Source organism: Pyrgilauda ruficollis, unplaced genomic scaffold (genome assembly GCF_017590135.1).
Source record: "Pyrgilauda ruficollis isolate IOZ18807 unplaced genomic scaffold, ASM1759013v1 scaffold7, whole genome shotgun sequence".
Taxonomy (NCBI): domain Eukaryota; kingdom Metazoa; phylum Chordata; class Aves; order Passeriformes; family Passeridae; genus Pyrgilauda; species Pyrgilauda ruficollis.
The window spans coordinates 10,072,763-10,094,212 of record NW_024528821.1 but is presented as its reverse complement, the minus strand read 5'-3'; the positions used below and the strand labels follow the sequence as shown (position 1 = coordinate 10,094,212).

At 39.0% G+C, this 21,450-nt stretch overlaps 1 protein-coding gene across 4 annotated transcripts in view; it reads left to right on the top strand.

Annotated features, from left to right (window-relative positions):
* The window catches only part of COL4A6 (collagen type IV alpha 6 chain), a 110,293-nt gene that overhangs the window by 19,994 nt on the left and 68,849 nt on the right, over window positions 1-21,450 (top strand). For all 4 annotated transcript variants that reach the window (XM_041485270.1, XM_041485273.1, XM_041485269.1 and 1 more), the window contains one exon: window positions 19,586-19,669. In XM_041485270.1, coding sequence (XP_041341204.1) covers window positions 19,586-19,669 — 84 coding nt within the window. The remainder of the gene's footprint in view (window positions 1-19,585; window positions 19,670-21,450) is intronic.

Here is a 21,450-nt window from a genome sequence, read left to right as displayed (position 1 = left end):
TTGTTTAGAGACAGAAAATATATATGTACAAATGAAGGCAGAATTGGTCTAATCAAAATGTGGGTGGGAGGAAAGTGAATAACCTTGTTCTGTGAATGAATGTAAATTTCTGTAGTGTGGTCTCTTTAGATATGTTCTCAGATGTGTTCTCGTCATTGTTTACATCTCATCAGTTCCTGTTTTCTAAAAGCACTATTTTGCTTCACATTGCTGACATAAAAGAAGTCTTTGAAGATGGTCTACTGTCAGAGAAACAACCTTGTACCGTAGTGCAAGTGCCAAGCTGGAATTTAGAAAAATCAGAGTTTTGGTTGTGGGAGCAGTGTTAGTAATTTTGCTAATGCCCCTCTGTATTTCACTCTGCAGCTGTCAATGGGAATAGTGATAAAGGTGATGAAAAGCTGTTGGCTAACACTGATGAAGTATATAGTACTTCCAGCATAATTTAAGCTCTAAGTATTAGCAGATGCTGTGTATGAAAAAACATTTTGCCAGGAAACCAATTTTTAAACATTTAACTGTGCTTGACACTGATGTTCTTAATGATGTTGCCCTTATGCTGCATTTGCATGTTGATTTCACACTGGCAGCCTCTGATTTCTGCAATATCATTTTGATTTCAGCCATTCTGAAATCAACCATTAGCAACAGCCTTTGCAGAGGAGAGGAAAAGAATCCAACTAAGATATTTGTGCAGTAAGTAGGGCTTTCAATGCAGTCTAAGGATTTGGACAGTGCTAAAACATACCTTCTACAAGATAAAACAGTACAGCATAATTGCAAAACCATGGAGAGTTGTAGTTCTGGTGATGCTTCAGCAAATCATATGCTAGCCTTCAGATGACAGTGCACTGAAATGTCAGGCTAAGTCATAAAGAAAGACACTGAGTTGGATGTCACATGTTGGCTGGGTACCTTTATTCCAGCTGGAGCTGGACTGGGTCAGGTAGGTCCTCTTAAAGTCGTAACCACTGAAATAAAGAGCTTAATCCTTTATGATACTGAGCTTCTTCAATCATGGTGTCTTCATTCACATGTTCTCATGTAAACGAGGAGTAATACTTAATTCAATTTATTTTAAAGTGTCAGCTGAACCTGGCAATTGAGCAAGTTTTCAATGCATCTCGCTGTCCACTTGTCTAACCTGTGCTTTATTAGTTTCTCTGTGAGGATCTTGAGGCACTGTTGAGCACCTCACTAAGGTCAGGGTAAGCAACAACTCCTCTCTTCCATCAAGGCTGACATCTCATCCTAAAAGGCCATCAGGATAATTAGGCATCATTTTCCCTTTACAAATCTGTGCTGTTTCTGATTATGTTCTTGTCCCCCATATGTTTGGAACAGGTTTTCAGAAGAATTTGTTCTATTGATTTCACAGGGCCTGAGAGGAGGCTGAGTGCCTTGTAGTTCCCCAGATCCTTCTTCATGCCTTTCTTGAAGACAGGAGTGAGATTTGCTTTCTTCCAGACCTTTCAGGAACATCTGGTCACTGTGACTTTTCAGATATACTCAAGAGTAGCCATGCAACATCAGCTGGCTCCCTCAGTACTTATGGGCACGCTTTTAGGTTTTATGAACTTGTGTATGTCCAGTTTGTTTAAATGTCCCATATCCAGCAAGCTTAAGTCTTACAGACTGCAACCAGCATCTAAAAGACCCCAGATCCACAAGCAGCTTAAGATTCAGTAGAGTGCTAAAACATTGGCTTTGCAAATGTAGTTGTGAAATGAAGGAACATTACTATTGTGATTTAGTTTATAAAAGGGTATATTGTGACCTTTAAACATCTGCTTATAAAGAGAGGGTGTGAGGCAGGACTATAGGCCAGATCACTTTGTTCTTGAAATGACATTTTTGGAACTTTCATTACAAGGACTGGCTGTTCCTCGCTTTGTGAGAGGCCCCTACAAAAGTGTACTGACATGTGAAATTCCTCTCTCATACTGCTGCCTCTCTGGGCTGCTGTCCTCCTGCCATATGGTCAGTCAGAAGGATTATTTGCTTATAGGTTTGACAATAACAGGAAAGCTGTTCAAATGGTGAAAGTTTACTAGTGCTGTACAAATGTGTTTAGTCTTGGCTGAGCTTCCAACAGCTGAGGCAAGGAAGTTTATCAATCTCAGTATAATTATTTACTGCCTAATAATGATGACTCTGGTGGCCTAGTAGCTAATGCATTGCTGGGAATATGCTCCTCTATCATATGTAGTTTTTGTATTAAAATTCTGTGCAGAAAAGAACAACATAAGCAGTCCTGTTGTTCCAGACATCAGCAGTTCCTCCAGAGCACAGTTCAGTTTTGTGGCACCATGGACTGGAGTGCATGGGTGCAGTGATTGCTGCCCTGGAGCTCCTTCCTTGGCATGTTTGTCCAGACATCTCATCTGTCAGGCACACCCACTGCTCCCTTCCCTGCATGGCTTTTGCTATGGGTTGAAATGGAATGGGAAGTCTCTCACAGTATGGGAAGAAAGTAACCCTGACCAGGATCTAAACCTCCCAGTATTGAGAGCTGAGTAGCTGTAGCTCTTTCCTGTGCTTTGGCAGGAGATGACTGCGAGGAAATCCCAAATGTTGAGGAGCAGCAGTGTAACAAGTGCAAGAGATGGCAAATTATTTTTGTTCCTTGGTCACTAATAAGAGGTAAAAAGGAAGCATGGAGCTGAGTATGTAAACAACTTCTTTCCAATAATGGACTGCATTTGTAGAGTTCTGTCTTTAAAATCCATAGATCCTCTCTTGGTCCTGATAAGCACGAAGGTACCCTCAAAATGACATTTAAATTTTGTTCATTGCTGGTTCTTATACATAGCTTTAAGTTGTGGGCTGTATGGAAAATGTTTTGGTAGTTTTATATCTATAGTTTTGTATATATATAAACTACAGTTTCTGGTGCATGCATGAGGTGCTTCATCTAAATACCAATTTAGGGTTGGGAACACACTACAAAATACTCCCTCGAGACACAGCCAGTACTCAGTCACCAGATAAAATGGCATTTGAATTTGCTTCAGAAGGACACTTTGGTAACAAGCTCAATCTCGCCTCTGTTGGAGTCTGTCAGAAGTTTCCATTGACCCCTCTGAATGCAGGATTCACAAGTACTTGCAAATCTTTAGTGAGGTCAGATTCTTTGCCCTTCATGCCAGTGCACCCAGCAAAGAAAAAGACTAATCCCATGAAGATCTGAGCCCATCAAAGTGAGAGAAGTAAATACAATTGAACACTTAAATTCAAACCTTGTGTCCCCTATCCTCTATGGAGTGCAGTCTTACATTGCACTTAATCCTATCTAAGTGTGGGCTACCCTGTGTCCTGATTGTGGTTTCCTGCCTCCCTTTTGCTGGATCAGTTGGTTAGATGGTGAGGCAGAGCAGTTTATTGTTCTGACAGAAAAGTGCTCTCTGCTGTTCTTCTGACTCTTCATATACTGAGAGTTTGCTGGCTCTGACGAGGTGGGAGTGGGGAGCAACAAGACGGGGAGAGGAGACTGTGAGAGTGGAAATGAGACTTGGGGCAGCAGCCTGCAGTCCAGAGGAATGAAAGTGGAACAAGGATGATTGTATGAGCAAACCTTGCCAAATCAAACTCTAACTGGCCTATTCAGGTACCAAAAACGTAGTGGAACTTACTGACTGGGCAGAGAGAAGGAACTAAGTCAGCTAGAATAGTGTCAGTGAAAACACTGGGAACGTTGTCACAGTGGATGTGTTTTGTCCCTGTGTGTTTAAGGGGTAACGTAGCACCCATTTCTACTTGCAGCAGGCTGAGGCTAGCCTAAGTGCATGTGCCATTTTCTTGAAGAAGTTTCATAGCTATTTATCTTCTAGAAACTGTTACATCCTTCCAAAATCTTTTCACTGGCCTTTGTTACTTAAATTTCAGCTAGAGGAAGGAAGAATTATAGCAGTTCATATTGACATAGTTTGGTTGGAAAAGGTGGAAAAAATAGTTTAAGGTACATATAGGATTTTTTTTTAGATGATAATGACTTTTCAGTCACTTCATGTCATGACAAATACATGATGATTTCAACAGTCATCAAGAGAGTGTATTAGTAATGGTCTTAAAGCAAATGAGTAAGTTGCAGAAACGTTTAACTTCGAAGTGCTGTACAAATGAAGGGGGCCTCTCAAACAAACATGCTTTTTCTGTTCATTGCTATTGCAACCAGATTGTGCTCTGTGTGTGTCATAGGTGATAATGTGGCAAAAATACCCAGGAGTTGTCTGGTGGAGATTGTTGCTAGCAGGAGGCTTTCAGGGACTGAGGGACTGTACAGCTCTTTCTCACTGTTGCTTTATATCCACCCCTGCAGAATAATGCAGTGGCTGCATTGTGCTGTAGATGTTCTCTGAGTTCAGGCCTGGAGAAATGATGTTTTTCTTGTGTGAGGCTTTTGAGCACAAGGAAATTGTGGAAATCTATTTTAATAACTTTCTTAGTTATTTGTTACAAAAATGTCTCTGTTTCATTGGGTTGTGAGCTCACATATCAGTCCTTTTGAGGAAGACTATCTACTTTTTTTTTTACTTATTCAGGTCCCTAACATTAACTTGGATAGAGGTCAATAGTCCTGGTACTTACCTGGAATTGTCCTGTGCATGTATTAGTAGTCTGTCCTGCTGATATAGTCTGCCTGCAGTACTGAATGGCTCTGCTCTGTACTGTTTCTGCATGTATTAATAATGCTATATACAAAGTACTGTAATGATGTCTGCAGTGCAAAGCATTCTCTCAGAAAACATTGATTTTGTTCACCAAAATGGCTTTTGTCTGGTTTTTAGACCTATAACTATAATACTATTTAAATTTTCCTCAGTAGATTTTAGATTTTCATGTTTTCCCCTGCTGTTCTGTACAAAGAATAATCACAGTAAGAATAAAAACAAGGCTTTCAAGACATAGCTTTTTGAAAATTGGTTTGAAATGGTTTTGACATCTTCAAGAATTTGAACCAGAATTTGTGGCTAGTTGTTTTGAGGATTTCAATTATTATCATTATAGTAAATAATATTTTCTAGAGCTTTTGAAGATTTCCTGGATGTTTGTGTCCTGCACGCCCAGGAGGGTGATGTCTCTGCCTCTGCATTTACTGTCTCCTGAGCCTTCTATAGCTGAAGTAAAAAGCAGCCAGGGAAGAAAGGAGGCTGAGGAGCCTAACTGAAGTCTGTTCATTGGCAGAACACACCTGGTCTGCACAGCGTGTGGGGGAGGCAGATGTGGTCTGTGATTACAACCCACAAGGCAATGGCCAGGTCATCTCTGGGGACATGGCTGTTGTAACCTTTCAGCCCTGGGAGTCACATCTGTTGAGAGCTGATGAGTGAAATCATCTTGTAAAAAGCAAATTATTTAATCTGAAGTTACCTAAATAACTCAGTCTTACTGGACAGTTCAAAGTATAAATTCTTCCCACTCCTGCATTTTCAGATATTCTGGGGAACATGAAACACTAAAATTTAAGTTATCTCTTGTCCAGATCTAAACTCTGTGTTGCTCTCTAGTTTAACCCTTCAAAGGGCCATGCAATGGGAGTCTTGAAATATTCTCCTAAATTGCAATGCATGTAAATATTACTAAGCCACTTCTGGTACTAGGGCAGAGGTGGCTTTGGGAAATTCAGTGCAGGTCTGTAAGTTTTCTGTCTGTTCAGTTTCTTTTTTCATGCTAAATTTGCTGTTTTTTCCAAAATTCTCTCCAAATTTTCTTCTTTAGGATATAATATTGTCCTGTAGGCCATTCTTTTTTTTTTTTTTTCCCCTGATGTTGTATGATCAGAATTCTTCAGTGTGTCATGTTGCAGCTGTGTATCCCTGAACAAAGCAACAGGGCTGCAAGGCTGTTGGCTTTCATTGTGATCTGCTCTGCTGCTTTTGGGGACAGGGTTGATCGAGGGGAATTCAACAGAGTTTTGGTAATGGGCTCCAAAATCAAATGAACTTGTGCAAGGCAAATTTACAGCCTGCCTTTTCTCCTTAAGAAAAATCTCACTGGCAAACAATCTGAAAGGACCCAACATCTCAATAAGACACGGTCCCTCCCCTCTCCCCCTGCCCTGAAAGGGCCCTTTGTCTCCACGGTTCAAGGTGGGCTCATTGACTTTCATGTTACCATGGAACCAGTGTGTCTTTCTTCCTGAATTATATTTGCTGGTAATCTCCACAGCTTTTTCAGCAAATTAACTCAGGTGATTTGTGAGTGGACTTGTTTGGACTAAAGGCCAGCGAAGAACCTGTTTGAGTGACCAGATGAAGAAATAAAAGGTGTAAAAGTAAAGTTCTGGGGTAAGCCTTGGTTGAAAGAGGGAGGGCAGCTAACCAGAAATGCTGTTAACTTCTACCTTCTATTATGTGTAACACAGGAAGGCTGGTGTTGGATTTGAATGCTGGGAAAAAACTAAATCAAGTAAAGGTCTGTTAAAAAAAAAAATTAAAATTGACAGCAGTACCTAGTATGGAGTTACTTAGATGAAAGAAGAAGAGGTACTTTCATGGCAATTAATGGTCCACACAGTTAAAAGCTAGATGATTCTGATTTGTTCAATAAAACCTATACATACATTTCCTATTTTTTCTCAATACATATCAGCCTGCTGTCTAATAACACAGCTGCATTTAACAATTTAGATGGAATTTTCTCCCAAAAATTCTGATTCAGTGAATTTGAGGAATTTGGGCCAATTTTGTTGACCTTCTGTACAGGAATGATAAACATTTTCATAAAATGAAGCCACTTTGATTCTAGTCCTGTTGTGGAAATTTCACGCTTAGGTATTCCAAGGAAGATTTGATGATTTCCTAGAAGATACATTGTGATTTTTCATCAGTACTGTGTTAGACGTATTTTCTGTTGGTTCTGAGAGAGTCCTTGATTTGGTGAATGTGCTGTCATCTCACAGAATCTCAGAGTGCTCAGCACTTGGTAGGGCAGGTCCCTAATAAGAACAGTTCCTTTCTCTGCCTGGCATTTCCTTGTCAGTGATAACGCTTGGAAATATCTGAGTCTGTTATTTTAAGAACATCTGTTGTTTCGTGTCACAAACCATGGTTTTTTTCAACAGGAGCCAATGATAAGTCAGAATCCAGTTTACCAATTAAGGAAAAAATGGAGTAGTCTTTTCTTAATGCAGTACAATTTGAACTAAATAGTGTGCAAGCAAAAGTGCAATAAGACAGGCTGTACAAAAACCCACAGGAGAAATTAATATCCATAGAGAAGAATTGTTTGTTCTCCCATTAGACTTTTTACTTATATTTGTGATGTTATGATTATGCATGTGGCCAAAATAATAAAAAGAAACTGCTTAAGTTGGCAAAGTCCTTGAAAGAAGTTGTTTGAAATAGCGTGGGTGTTTTTTTCTCAGGAGGGACAGCTGTGCTTAGCTAGCATGTTGCTCAGTGAGACCGTAAATTTTAGCACTAATCTTCGTTTCATGAATTGTTGGGTTTGCTGTTCTGAGTGATAATGTTCAAGGTTGGATATTAAGTTACTAAGAATTTTATAGTAGTGTGTTTTCCACATTGCATGTACAGCAACTTTTCATGTCCTGGGTAGGTGCTGTATGTGTAGTGTAGGTCATCCCTTATCACACTATGCCTGACAGCTAAGAAATAAATTAACTCAAAGCACAACTTAGGTCACTTTGAAAGCGTCAGATGAGTTATTTGGTGGTATGGTTTCAACTATTACAGTGTCCATTCTGAGCAGTAATTCCTTTTCTGTTTCTTTTTTTTTCCTTCTTTTTCATCTTGTTGGGTTTTTTTTTAGTACAACTTACTTTGAATATGGTGGCAGCTGGCTCATAAGTGAAAAGCTTTACCCTCTGAGTCCTCCATGTCTGAGCAATTCCAAGTGCACAGCAGTGGAGTCAATCCTGAGGGACTGCTTGAGAGGATTTATACAAACAGGTCATAAGATGTTGATTTCAGTGAAATTTTGTGATTTTTAGCTCCATTGTGTCGGTTTCTCTGTTTAGGTGACATCTGTCCATTTTTATCTCTAGTGGGTTTCAGGGAAGACAGAGCAAGGTAATGCCTTAAGCAGAATAGATGTACTCTTACAGGACAACTTTATTATTTTACAGAATAACTTGTGTAAACGTACTTGGTTGAACTTCCAGAATTAAATAACTGTTTATTAAATATTTTGTCCATTTTTTTAATGTTAATTGGTTTAAGATTTCATTTTAGCTGCTTTTACTTCCTGAGTTGCTTTTTGTCATCTTTCAAATGAGAAGTGCAGGCAGTATGGCTTTAGGTTGGAGAGGGGTAAAAGGGGATTAGAGAGTTAAAAATTTTAACAAGTCACCATTTCAAACCGTTGCTTGCAAGGGCACACACACCTATTGATAAAGATCTATGCCTTTGGCATGAAAGACTTCTGAAGATTATATTAAGTAGGCATTTTGGTTCTAAATTGCATCAGACTCCACAATCTAATTTTGTAGATAGTTTTAGCCTTTCTGATGACAGATTTTTCCTTTGCATGGTTTAATAAAGACTGAAAAACATACTCCTTCAAATTTCATGTCAGGTTCTGTGACAAACTGGACATCTGAAGGCTGATGTTGAATATGCTCAGTATATGCCTTTCTTATCTATAAAACAGTCTGAAAACAAAAGCCTTGTTTTCTGTCCCCCAACATATAAAATAATTTGTGAAACAAAAAACTCTAAAACAAAGTTTTATCTGCATAGAGGAAAAAATGAAATTAAAAGATTAAATTAGTGTTTGCATTATTTTCTGCTTGAGGAGTTGTGATAATGATGTCTCCAAAGACATATTTTCAAGTTTTTTTAGCTGTTGCTAAGAATAGTTTCCTTTTGTCTCAGTTTTTCCTTCCCTTATCCAGTAGTAGCAAACCAAGACATTTGGTTCTGTGCTTCCTAATATATCATTCTAAAGATCATACTCTGCTTAGTAGCCTAGAAACACACCTAAAAAAAATTACGATATTTGTAAATAAAATTACACATTTATTCTGCCAGTTCTATGTTTTGTCCTTTTTTGGTTTCCTGGGAGAAACATTTGCAGCACACTTTGTCTCAGATTTAATCAGTACCTATTCCTCAGCAAACACACTCTTATCCTGTCAAAATACTGCATCAAACTATACCTCCTCAGATCTGTTTAATCTAGATAAATGTTATAAAGGCTTTTTGTCTTTTCCCACTCCAGACAGGTAAGATTATCTGTAATGGAGATTGTACATTTTGTCTTGGCAAAAGTTTGCAAGATCCACAGTTGATGAATAGAGATCTGCTCTGCTCAGAAGTGTTACTTGAAATTAAATAGGCCTAACAGTAAATTAAATACATGGCTACACAATGGAACACTTAAATTTCCTTTGATATTTTATAGTTGTTTACCTCAGTTTATATTTTCTCACTTCTCCTTTATCAATGTCACTGGGAAGAGAAGTTACCACGATATGCCAGGGTCTTCTCCAACGTTTAGAGCACAGCCTTTTTTGGTTTCTCAAGTTGCTGTGTAATTTCCATGTGGCTCAGCTGTGTGTGCCCTGTGCTTGCTGGGCTGACTGCAGGGGAATCCTTTAGCAAAGCAGTTGTGCCCTGCAGGGAAGGGCTCGACTGCTGAATTACTGCAAGGGGTTGTTTTATCATGGAAGGACAGGTTGCTTGAAAGTGAAATGAGAAGGGCAGCCCAGAAAACAAATCTGAACCAACAGCTGTAATAGTAAATACAACATCCTGTTGTGCATGTTATGTGCTATATCTGTAGATGAAAGTGTGATTACTCTGTGGCAAAAAAGCCACAGGTTGATTTTACATCTTGGATTCATCAGATAAACCAGAACCCTCAGAGTCCTGAGTGATCATCTAAAACTGTGGACTGTGGTGCTGTTTGTCCTGCACATGTGTCCAAGCAGGTTCAGAGTTAGACCCAGGAATCTCTCCCTGGGGCTCTGCCATTGCTGCTCTACAGAGCAGGAGGGCAGAAAAGCCCACTTTCGTTGTGAATGTCTCTTGGTGCTCTCTTTGAATTTCCAATACGGGATGAGCTCCCCTCAGAGCTGTTGTGTGAGTGTGAAGTAGGAGAGGGATCCTGAGAAAGTGCAGGACCTGCACCTCTCGAAGCAGCCCAGACACACTCAGCTGGAGAGCAGGGAGCAGGCAGACTTGGCTGTAGCTGTTTAGACGGGTTGGGCAGGATTTGGAAAGGGTGTTATTTCTGTTACCTAAAAGACTTGAATTCCCAGCCTTGTGTCCTCCAACCCCTTCTTGCTCTTCTCTGCCTGATCTGAAGCTGTTCTCTTTCTTCCTTGCACCCTTCACCCCTACTATTTGTATCTACATTTTGGGATTGCTTGCTTTTGTTCGCTTCCAGCTGACGGACAGGTGTTTTATTTGCTCCCATGGATTTGAAAAAGCAACTTTCTTGGGAATACTGCTGGGAGTAAAACTTGAAAGGCCCCCAAATAATCTGTTGGTGTAGATGTATGCTGGGAAATAAGTTGTTTTTTTTTCTCTGTAGAAAACCTGCCTGGTCTCTGCCTGCCTTTTGTTTTCTTTTTTTAATTTTTCCCATTAGCAGCCAGAGCCTACAGGGTTTTGAGTTCACGTGCTGCTGAAACCCAAGCTCCTGGGCCTTGGTACAGAACTTGAACGGTGTGCCCAGATCTTTCACCAATGTCAAAACCATTCTTTTTTTTAATCCTGGAAAGACTAATTTTTCAGGTTTTCTTTTTTCCTAGCCTTTGTTCCGTATGGAATGAAAACAATGTATGAAATGTAGTATTTCCAGTAGATAAAATTTTTGCCCTCCCTGTCTCTTCCCAGAGATAGTTTGTTTGAAAAATACTTTGCAGGACCACCACTGTGTTTGTAGAGAACATTAAGATAAATGTGTTTATAGATAAGCTGTGTTTAGAAACACAGGTTTCTAAACACATATGGTTATTTTCACCAGTGTGATAGGAGGGGCTCATCAAAGTCACTTTACTCCCTACAGCTATAGCTAGAAAAGGGAATTACTTTAGTAAATCCCTGGTTAGTTATGTAAGCCTGCTTGCATGATGATATAGTATCTCAAATGCATACTCTTGGTTTTATAATTTACTTTTATGATTTTCCACCTATTGCTTACTCTTTGTAATTCTGATATTTTTATAGTGTTGGAAAATTCTTAATTACCAACTGATTTATCCTCTGTTAGGGACTAAATGGGAAGCCTTTGGACTTCAAAGGGCATTTAGACTGCATTTGCTGCTTGGATGGGCCTTTTATGCAACTTTTCTTTTGCAGAGTTGTAGGGCTACAGACAAACAACATGTCTGAATTTTACTCTTATTACTTTTAATTTGTTTGCTTTGTTGAAGGTGCACACAGATGTACATACAATTTTAAGGATGTACTAATAATTGATTATTTTTCATTTTAACATAGAACTGATGTTCTGATTTATCACTGACATTTGTGCTAGCACAAGATGTTTGCAAATGGCACTGATGTCCTGGTGGTATTCTACATTTCTCATAAAGGATAAATGATCAATCAAGAGTGCAAAATTGTTAGCAGCCAAGAGTAGACAGTTGTATGCTCCTGGGACATGTTGAGACTTGGTAAGTCCCACTCCCTGAAGATAGAAATAGTACACTAGAAATAGCATAGAGGATAGAGGAACAGCTCCAAAGGTATTTACTTTTTTAAAAAACAGCTTTTTTTTCTTAATTATGTTTACTACTATGGTGCCCAAACATTAGTTAACAACAAGGACCCATTGTGCAAGGACACAAACATAGTAGCACACATATTTTTCCCCTAAAGGAGAGCAATTTCTCTGTGATTCTACTCTTTGAAGTATTTTGTGGGTGGAGCACACAGTGCCTCCCTGGTTTCTTTTGTGATTTAATTAACCAAGAACACGCTATGTGCATGGTACTTTCCAAAGCTGATGTAGTAAATCTTTCCTAGAGGACTTAAAACACAGTGGGATGTCTCACTGTGCTATTTGCAGTGGCTTTACTCTGTTCTTGCTTCAGTCAATGACAAAACCTCCAGGGAAATTAGTGAGGATGCATCCACATCCAAGCCAGCTCTTATTTTCAGGATCACAAAATGCAAGGGAATAGAATGTCTACAGAGATAGAGGCTAAAGAGTTAATCATGTTGGTACTATAGCAGGTAGTCTTCTGACAGTTCCAGGAGATGACTGCTTATGTTTTTATTTAGATACTCTATAATTATATAGACTTTCAGCTGTTTGGCCTTTGGCCCTTCTGTAATGTATGATGAAGATTATCTATTTAAAAAATAGGGTGAAAACTTAGGTGAGAGCAAATGGGTTGCTGAGTTGTTTATCTGTCCCACCCCAAAAGGAAAGAGTGACCTTGGTGTAGAAATTGTAAGTGAACTGGAAAAGATGGGTAAACTTTGTACCTGTTGCTAACTTTTGCTGCTCATGAGAGTGGTTCTTGGCACATTCCACCATCTGCAGCTGATGTGTGCTATTGATTTTGGAAATTTAATCTGGAGAAGTATATTAATAATCTGAACAGACAAATACTGAGTCTGTAGCCATTAGTTTGGGATACAGGCATAGCTAATTGTTTTTGTGTAAAATAGACATGCCCAGCCCGTCTGTGTATAAATTCCATTATTAATGACAAGCTCCAGCAGCAATAATCTCTTGCTACAGGAACATTTTTAAAGTAAACTCAGTTCTTAGTCACTCATTTTCACTTTCAAAACTGTAGTCCTCTGGTAATTAAGCATGGGACATCAGAGTTTCTTAATGAGTGGCTTGATAATGTGACCAGCAATTTGAATACAAGGCACTGTATGAGATTATTTAGTGCAGAGTTGGAGTCCCTGCTGCAGTTAGGAGTGCTTGCATTCCCTCCCCAAAATATGGACTTTATAGAGTAAGAATGATTTGTCAGAATAATGTGGTGGTTGAAGTTGTCCCAGACATTTTTATCATGTACCATGTTGTGGGATGGGCATGCAGGAGCTTTCCTCTGTATGCCTTCTGCAAGTACTAGAGGTATAAAAGTGGCTGTGGCTCATCAGGATTGTTTCTGTCACTTTGCTGTGGAGAAAATCTGCTGTCTAGGTTTTTTCAATGTCTGTGCAAATGTGCATACCTGGGCATTCAGTGCTGAGGGCAACATTTTCCTAATCTGACAAGGAAGGAATCTGGAATATTCCAAACATTTTATTTTGTCCTATGGGCTAATCAAGAGAAACGTGTGCCATGTTCCAGCTAGAAACTACATCACATATTTATTTAAAATAAAATTGTCAGATAAAAGAGGGATTTTCACACAGTGTTTTGGAATAACACTGCTTCTCTTATAGTTATAGAGGTATTTTCATCTTTCTCAAGGTGGTTATTCCTAAAGAAGGAATTGTGCTGTTTGGTTTTTCTTTCCATGTCATGTTCAGAGTTATTTGTGGCAGCGAAGGGCAGTCTGCTGTACTGCTTTGGTCTTTGTGGAAGCTGAGGCAAATGCAGGAGGAGCTAATGCATATCCTTATTTCTTTGCAGGATTGTTCTGTGCTCAGGGAGGCATCCTGAGGGTGTTTCTGAGGCCTTCTCTGAGCAAAGCCAGGGTGTGCCCAAGTTCATCTCTGTTTAGCAGGGCATTCAGTCCTGTTCTTTGGTCTCAATGATATCAGAATTAAGCATGGAATTGTAGAATTTATTCTTTTGGTGGTTTTTTTTTTTTCACTAAAGATATGTTTAACAGGGTACAGCAGTGTGCAGCCTTGTTTTTTGGAAGGTCATGTTTTCATTAGGGAAATAAGGTAGTAGTTAGTAAATAAATTTGTACTAATGTGGATATGTGTGCCATATGTACACAACCAGAGCAGACCTGGGGAATTTTGGTTATATTTATATATATATATATATATATGGGTTTTGGTTTTTTTCTTTTCCCCCCCACAAGTTGATTTACTTTGCTTGGGAGAGACTTTAATGGAAGAAACTGGCATGAAAATAATTGAAACCAATGGTATTCCTTTGAACAGGATTGGTGGTGGCTTCAGTGACCTTGGTGGTTACACAAGGTCTTTAACAATACCTTGAAGGCTGCAATCAGAACAGCAAAGGACTAGACTCCAGAGCAGTGAGGGTTGACTGGCTGGAACTCCCAGTTTGCAGCTTCCAACTGTGTTTTAGACAGTGTTTAATGCTGAGTCAGCTGAGCCTGCAGACCAAGTTGTCCGTGTGAAGAAATGGCTCAAAAGCCCCTTGGCTCAGAGGCTCTGCTCGTGGGCAGCTCCTTGTGCTCATCCTGCTGTCACTGTCTCCCCGGCAGAAAGATCCTTCTCCCAGCTGTCTCCCACACACAAGGCTGCATTGACCCCTAGTGTGTCTTCCCTGGAGAAAGCTCTTACAGAAGAGATATTTTTTCAGCTGACTCAAATCCAAAAGATACAGAGAGGGAGTTTAGTAGATAGCTTTGGTGTGGGAGGTCAGATGCAGCTCCTACCTTCACTTAATCCACCAGCCACAAGTATCACTAAAAGTGTGGCCACATTCTACCAATATTTTCCTTAGGTTTTGCTATTTAACAGTCAGCTCTGGAGCTTTCATTTTGAAAAGGTTTTTAACAGATGGCTTTGGGGACATTTTACTTTTAGAAAATAAAATGCAAATAAAAAATTGCTGTCATATTTTCAAAGTACGTGGTCTGTGTTATGTACAGATTTGTAGGATGAATCACAGTGGACACATGCCAGCTTACCTTCTGATATGTACTTTGATGATAAATATTGTGAGCATCCCTTTAGGTGAAGGTTTTCCTTCTCGAGTAATTTTGTTAGAACTGTTTGCACAGTGGGGGAGCTGAGCCATTTTTGGGGCTGATGTCCTGAAGATGGAGCTGTTCAGAGCCAGGTTCAAATCTGTTAGCATGGAATAACCAGTATGTGACATTCCTGCTCCTGTAGTGTTTGGAGACCTGTAATTTCTATGGGACTTTAAGAAGAACAAGGTGCTATTTAGGGTGAGAGAGGGGCTTAAAGCCTGACTTCATGTGTGGTTTGTGAGTTAATATTTAAACTACAGTCTCTTCCTTTTGAAGGTGTGTTTTTTACACTCTAATTCTGTTAGAGTCAATCTAACAGCAGTGGGCATTGAGAACACTATTTAAATAAAATTTGTTCACTTTTCTGGCATTCTTCTTTCTGATGAATGTATAGGGCTATTATGTCACCACCCAAGTCTTCTAAATTCATTAATTTAGCTAAAAGCTATGAACACTCAAATGAGTGAGGTTATCACAGCAGCTCATGAAGTGAACAGCCATACTAGGTTTCACTAATTTTTTTTCAGTGAAATTTTGCAAGGGTGTCTGAATGTCTGGTACTGTGAATAAAATTTCTTTATTAGTCATCAGCAGGTAATTCTGAATTATATGAAAATTGTTTATTTGAAGATTCCAGAAGTTTTAATTATACTTCCTTTCTAGCTTTTGATTATGATTTTTCTTGTTATGATTTTGTGCTGCTGTAATGGAGCAGTCCTTAACTTGAGTTGGGAAGTTACTGGAGACAAGTGTTGGGGAAAAAAAGTCATCCCTGTCATATCTCTTTATGCAAGTCAGAGATTCTTTCTCTTTCTCTTTTATCATCAACTTTTTTTTTGTCATCATCCTTTTTTCCTCTTTTATCATGAGTATGCTCTTTTTTCATCGAACTTTACACACTTTACACACTTCAGTTTTGTGTGCTACCATTCCTTAGAATCCATTCTTTACAAGATTTTCCAGTTTATTTGCCCATTTCCACCACCACTACTTTAGCTTTCTCATGATAAAGATGATGTTTTTAACCTTTCTGCAGTCCTTTCCCAAAACATGCTCTCAGCCCATTCCTCTGGCTTCATTTTCCTATCTGATTAAAGTCGTTGTCTTCAGATGAGATTTTTAAATCTTCTGCAGCTGATCCTTTGAAACAGAGAAGTTTTCATGCCAAGTGGAGCCCCAGCTCTTGCATCTGAGCTGTGCTTCCTGGAGGTCTCCCACTAAAGTCCTTTGTTAGGTGGTTTACTTCTACCTGCTCCCACCTACAATTTTTGTATTTTCAGGCAGGTCCTTCCAGGTCATTTACTTTTATTCTGTTGCCTTGTATGTTGCTCTAGAGAAGCTGAATGAACATTCTGGGACACCTCTTATGGCATCACAGCTGTGAGGTCTCTTTACTCTTTGGCTCCAGTCCAGAACAAGCTGAAGTCAATGGAAAGATTTGAATGCCACTGCTTCTTCATGAATCAACTGTGCATAAATGCTTGACAGAGGTACACCAGAAGCACAAGAGGAAAATTGTCCTTGCAGTGACTCTTAGTTTTGAATGTCCTTTAATAATAGTTTCTCACTTGTATCAATATTTCTCAAATAGAGTGGGTTTTTTCTAAATTGAAATCATGGTAGTGATTCTTATGCAAGCCTGAAATAACTCAGTTAAAATCAGGATGTATGTTACTCAGTTGATAGTATGGCTGTTTAAATCTCAGAGTATGTGTTTTTGTAACAGTGCTGCTATTTTGTTTTTTGTTTCCAAGATCTTGGTCTGCTTCCATGCAACAAAATGAAAATGGTTTCATTAATTTCTCTTATAGTGCTGGAGAGTACCAGAATAGCTAATAACCTTTTTTTTTAATTCTTTTTTTTTTTTTCAAGAGCATATTCATCAATCTGAAATGTAGAACAGTAGGAAAAAATCCCTTCCCTGAATACATGCACAGAACAAGTATGACAGGCTCATGTTTACGTGGTCAGGTTACAATCTGTAAATGTTTGAATGACCTTACATTCATATATTTGAATGGGAAAATGTATTAACCTTTTCAGAAGAGAACACTTGTCTAGAATCTCATATGCAACCTTTAGAGTTGTGTTCACAAATATTATGCACATGGCTGTTTACGATTTAAATAGTCATGGAGTGTCTGATGTCAGCTACTTCCCCTAAATAAAATACTCAGGACATGTACACCTGGTTTGGAGCCAACTGGCTTTGGTTTGCTTCCTTTCCAAATGCTTTCATTCATAAGTGAGGTAAGTGATCCTCATGCTGTGAAAAAGAAACCTAGAAGTACATGGTAAACACAATTTTACACAAAATAGGGACATACTTTCAGTTTTTCACAAAGCTCAGTGAGAGTTTTATCCAGCTTCCTATAAATTAAAGAGAAATATTTCTTTTGACTTCAGTGGGATTTTGACTAGAGCCATATTTACTACACTGCATCAATGATGGGAGCAGCAGGAGCCTGAGGGATAGAAAAAATCATGGATATTTGTCCAGTCCTCTGCCACTGGGAAAGACCTGACTGCCACCAGAGGCAGGGGATTAGTGCTTAGAGACAGTGACTTTTGCAAGGCAGTGGCTCAGAGGGATACAGAGCTATGGTGAAAGGAAACTTTGCCACTGCTCACTCCTAGGAGGCATCTGAATGGACAGAACCATGGGCCCCGAGGGCTTGTGAAAGTGACTCCTGGAACAAGGAATAAGCTGGAGAAGAAGTTGATTGTAAGTTTAAATCTCTGAAGAATTCAAGGTTGACTAAGTGTCTGGGAAAGCATGATCTGACTACCTGGAGGCATGAAGCTGTGTGTGAAGAGTTTAAATGTAAGGTTAAGTACAGGAATAGAGATAGGCATTGCTTAGCAATGGGTTCAAATCTCCACTGTGAAATGGTGACATAAGCATGGGAAAATATGTATCTCAGTGCACTTTACTCTAAAAACAGGTTCACAAAGAAATGACCTCTCAGCAGGGTGTCCATTAAGATAGGGACCAGTTTTTATGTACTGAGCCCTTGCTGTTGCACATTGCAGACTCAAGTTCATGGTGACCATTCTTTGAGCAGAAAGCTTGGAGATGCTCTTACAGTCTAGTCTATAACCTCTAGATACAGGTTGTCTCCTTCTCTTTGCTTTTGGGTAGTTTATAGGCTGGCTGGTAATTTTTGTTTTGTTAGCTGTTTGGTTTTTTTTTTTTTTTTTTTTTACCTCTACTTCATTCTTTATTTTCTGCTGCTGAGTTAGAATTGTCTGTGGTGTGTTTCCCATTATGGTGCCTCTTTTGTGGTGCCTTTCTTCAGTTCCAGTTTTGTGTTAGATCCTGCCATAGGATTTTAATGAGTAGTCCAAAAGGCCCATATCTAATGGGGTCTCATCTGAACAAAGCTGCCAAAATGTCTGCGAAGTGGTTTCATAGTTTTTTTTTTTATACCTGATGCCTCTTAGAATTGCTCGAAGGTTGTTATGACTATTTTACAGCAAGAGATAGCACTGCTTTCTGGACAGAGAAGTATGGGAGATTGGATTTAAGGCTTTTTGTTAATATCTGTTCATTCTAAGTCCAAAGGTGCTTAATTTAGCAAAACAGTATAAACGTCAGTATGTATAGAGGTATTTATTTATCTTCAGCAGAACACTGATCAAGTGATGTCAGACTAGTTACTTTCTTTGAGAAAGCTGATTCAGGAAGCTCAAAAGTTGAGAAGCTTGCATGAATTGTCTTTCGTTTTTCACATTCCTCACTGTCAGGAAATTTTAAAGGCTTTAAAAGTATTTCCTGTGAATGCTTTCAGTAAGGAAATTTTTGGCTCCAGTCTGAACTTGTTTTAGCATTCAGTTTGATCACCTGCATATGAGAAGCTTAAATATTCCTTTCAGAATTTCAAAGGCTGTAGGGACTGTACCTGGGCATGCTGGACAGTGAAAGTTTCCTTAGAGAGGGGTGTTCATAGCGTGACAAAACTACACTGGTAAAGGGGAGCTTTTTTCCAGGATTTACAGTATTGTCAGTAGCATTGCAGGGCTTTGGGAAACCCAGTCCTTCAGACCTGTTTAGTTTGGAAGCAGCTCAAACTCTCTAAACTAAATTCATGTTAACGTTCATGTACTCTATTGGCTGGGAATGAAGTTTGTTATATAGGAACTTCTAATTGACATAAATATTGTAACTATTCTTGAAACAACTAGTGCCAGTGCAGCAAGTTTGGAATATATTTTCATTTTAAATCCAAATCCATGGTAGTTTCCTACACACTTCCTTGCACATGTGCTCTTAGTTAAAAATGCCATTTTCTCTCATCCAGTAGCTTTTGTTCTTGTGGTTTAGGGATGCAGCTTCTTGTTCTTAGAAACATGCAAGGGTCCCAAAATCAAATTTGTCTCGATAGTTCCTATTGGTGTGAAGATACTTGTTTATGCAGGATGGCTGTGGCACAAGTTGCAGTTACCAGTTATGATCCTAGTCCAATAGTGTACTGAGCATCTCAAAACATCATCTAGTTTTATGGGTTGAGAGCCCTGGGAAGCACTCTGCACCTTGCAGAAGAGCACCAACTTGTGTAAATTCACTTGTCCTCAAAGAATTTCTAGCCCAGCCTTTTCTGATTATTGGGTGATTCCAAAAGGGACCCAATTGTGGAAAAGTTAAAATGTAAGAACATTCTGCCCAATTACTTCCCAGCAAATTCACACAACAAAGGTAATGTAGGTAAAAAGTGTTGACAGACCAAGTGTTTTAATTAAATAAGATCTTCAGCTAACAAATAGTTATGAAATTTGATTTTTTCAAAATTTTTCTTTCTTTTTTAGGGTGGAAAGAAGTCCTACAGTGGGCCGTGTGGGGGCCGCAATTGCAGTGCTGGATGCAAATGTTTCCCAGAGAAGGGTGCACGGGTAAGTTTGTTTACACTAGTATGGCTTGTCCTTTCCTCTTACCAATCTTTTTAGAAATAAATGAATAAATAAACACCATGTTAATATGTGTGATTCTCAATCTAATGACCTCATGAAATGACAAATGATGAAGACCAGCTGCATTTCAAAAGTCCCTGGCCAAGATTTCAAAAGCTGTTGTAAAGATGTACAAATGGCTCACTTTGTAATGGGTCTTCAATAGAATCCCATTTCTTTATGGGATCTGAGCCCTAGTTCAAAAGAAGTCAGATGGTTTTTAAGTAGATTACAACAATTAAAATTAGGAAAATCAAAGTAGTGTGGGCTTCTAGTACAGATTTTGCCCGGGCCTTACTGTAATAGCTTCTGTTTATTTGTGGAAGTGTTTTTGATTTGTGTATTTGGTTGTGGGGGAATAATAACTCAGAATGGATCTAAGCCATTCTCTTTGAGGAAGTTGCTTGTGTAGCTGAAGTCTCTCTCTCCAAAGTCTTCATTTGAAGAAACCAAATGTTTAAGCGAGATTTCTGTAAAAATCTTTAATTTCTTTTGCTTTTATGAGCAGATTATAACTTATCTTAATGCAGCTGCTTATCTCCTGTCTTAGGGGAATATAGTAATTGACTTCACTCTGCCTTCAATTGCAATGTTAATTTTTGTCCAGACACCATCTACTTAATGTTTTATCTTAAGCTCTAGAGCATTTTAACATGTATGAAAATGAGTCTTACAGATTTTGCTTTTGGAGATGAAAGAAGGAAAGAGCACACAGTAGGTACTTGAGGAATTCTAAAGGCTTACAGAGAAGAGAAATAATACAAGTTGTCTTGTTTAGTTAATCAGCTGTACTTTCTGAAATCATATTGAAAACTCATTGTCTGAGCAAAACCAAAATAAATTAAGTCTTATTTAAACACTAGCAATCCTGATTTTTTTCCGGTCTATTTCAGTGTATGTTTCACAGTATGTGTATATGCAAGGCATTACTGTTTGGACTGAATTTAGGAAAATGTTGCTATTTAAAAATGATTGTTTTAAAAATGATGTTTTTCTAATTTCAGACAGAGTTGAGTGTGAATGCTTAGTTGATAACTGGCGATATGTTTGCTCTGGAAATAGAAAAATTCTTTCAGTTCATCATGTGGCAAAGGGAAAACATGTCTAAAGAGATAAGCAGAAGAACTTTGCAAGGAAGTTCTCATTATACTCTAGAATATGATCTGAAGTGAATTGCTCAGTAGCTTTTGTGATTAGATACACTAAGAGACAGACCTAGTTTGGTTCTGGAACACAATATCCTGTAAATGCTTTGACCTTTAGACAGCAGTGAGCATCATTCTTCTGTCTCTCTACATTCCTGGGGTCCAGCTTGGTTGTTTGAAGTGGCCACAATGCTGTTGACCTTGCAGTTTGAGCTCTTGGCATCTCTTTTGTTAAGATGTCACAAAGATTTTAGGCTGTTTTCATTGCTGACCTGAGAACCCATTTGGCTTTTAGCTTATTTCTTACGTGACCTGTATGGGTTGAGCATTGATGGAACACATATTCCATCCTGCTGAGGCCTGTCCACGGAGTGAAGTGTCTGCTACAAGTGGCAATCTTTCCCTTTTACAACACTACTTCCATCACGTGTGCTGAGCCCTCCTGACACCTTCTTGGACATCTGCAGGCAGCTACTGGAGGCCTGCCATGCCTGAGGATACGGAGGTGACTGGCTGAACTGGGAAGCGGATGGTGTGATTATGTATCCTGCAGCACAGCTTGTTTCTTGCAGGACACTC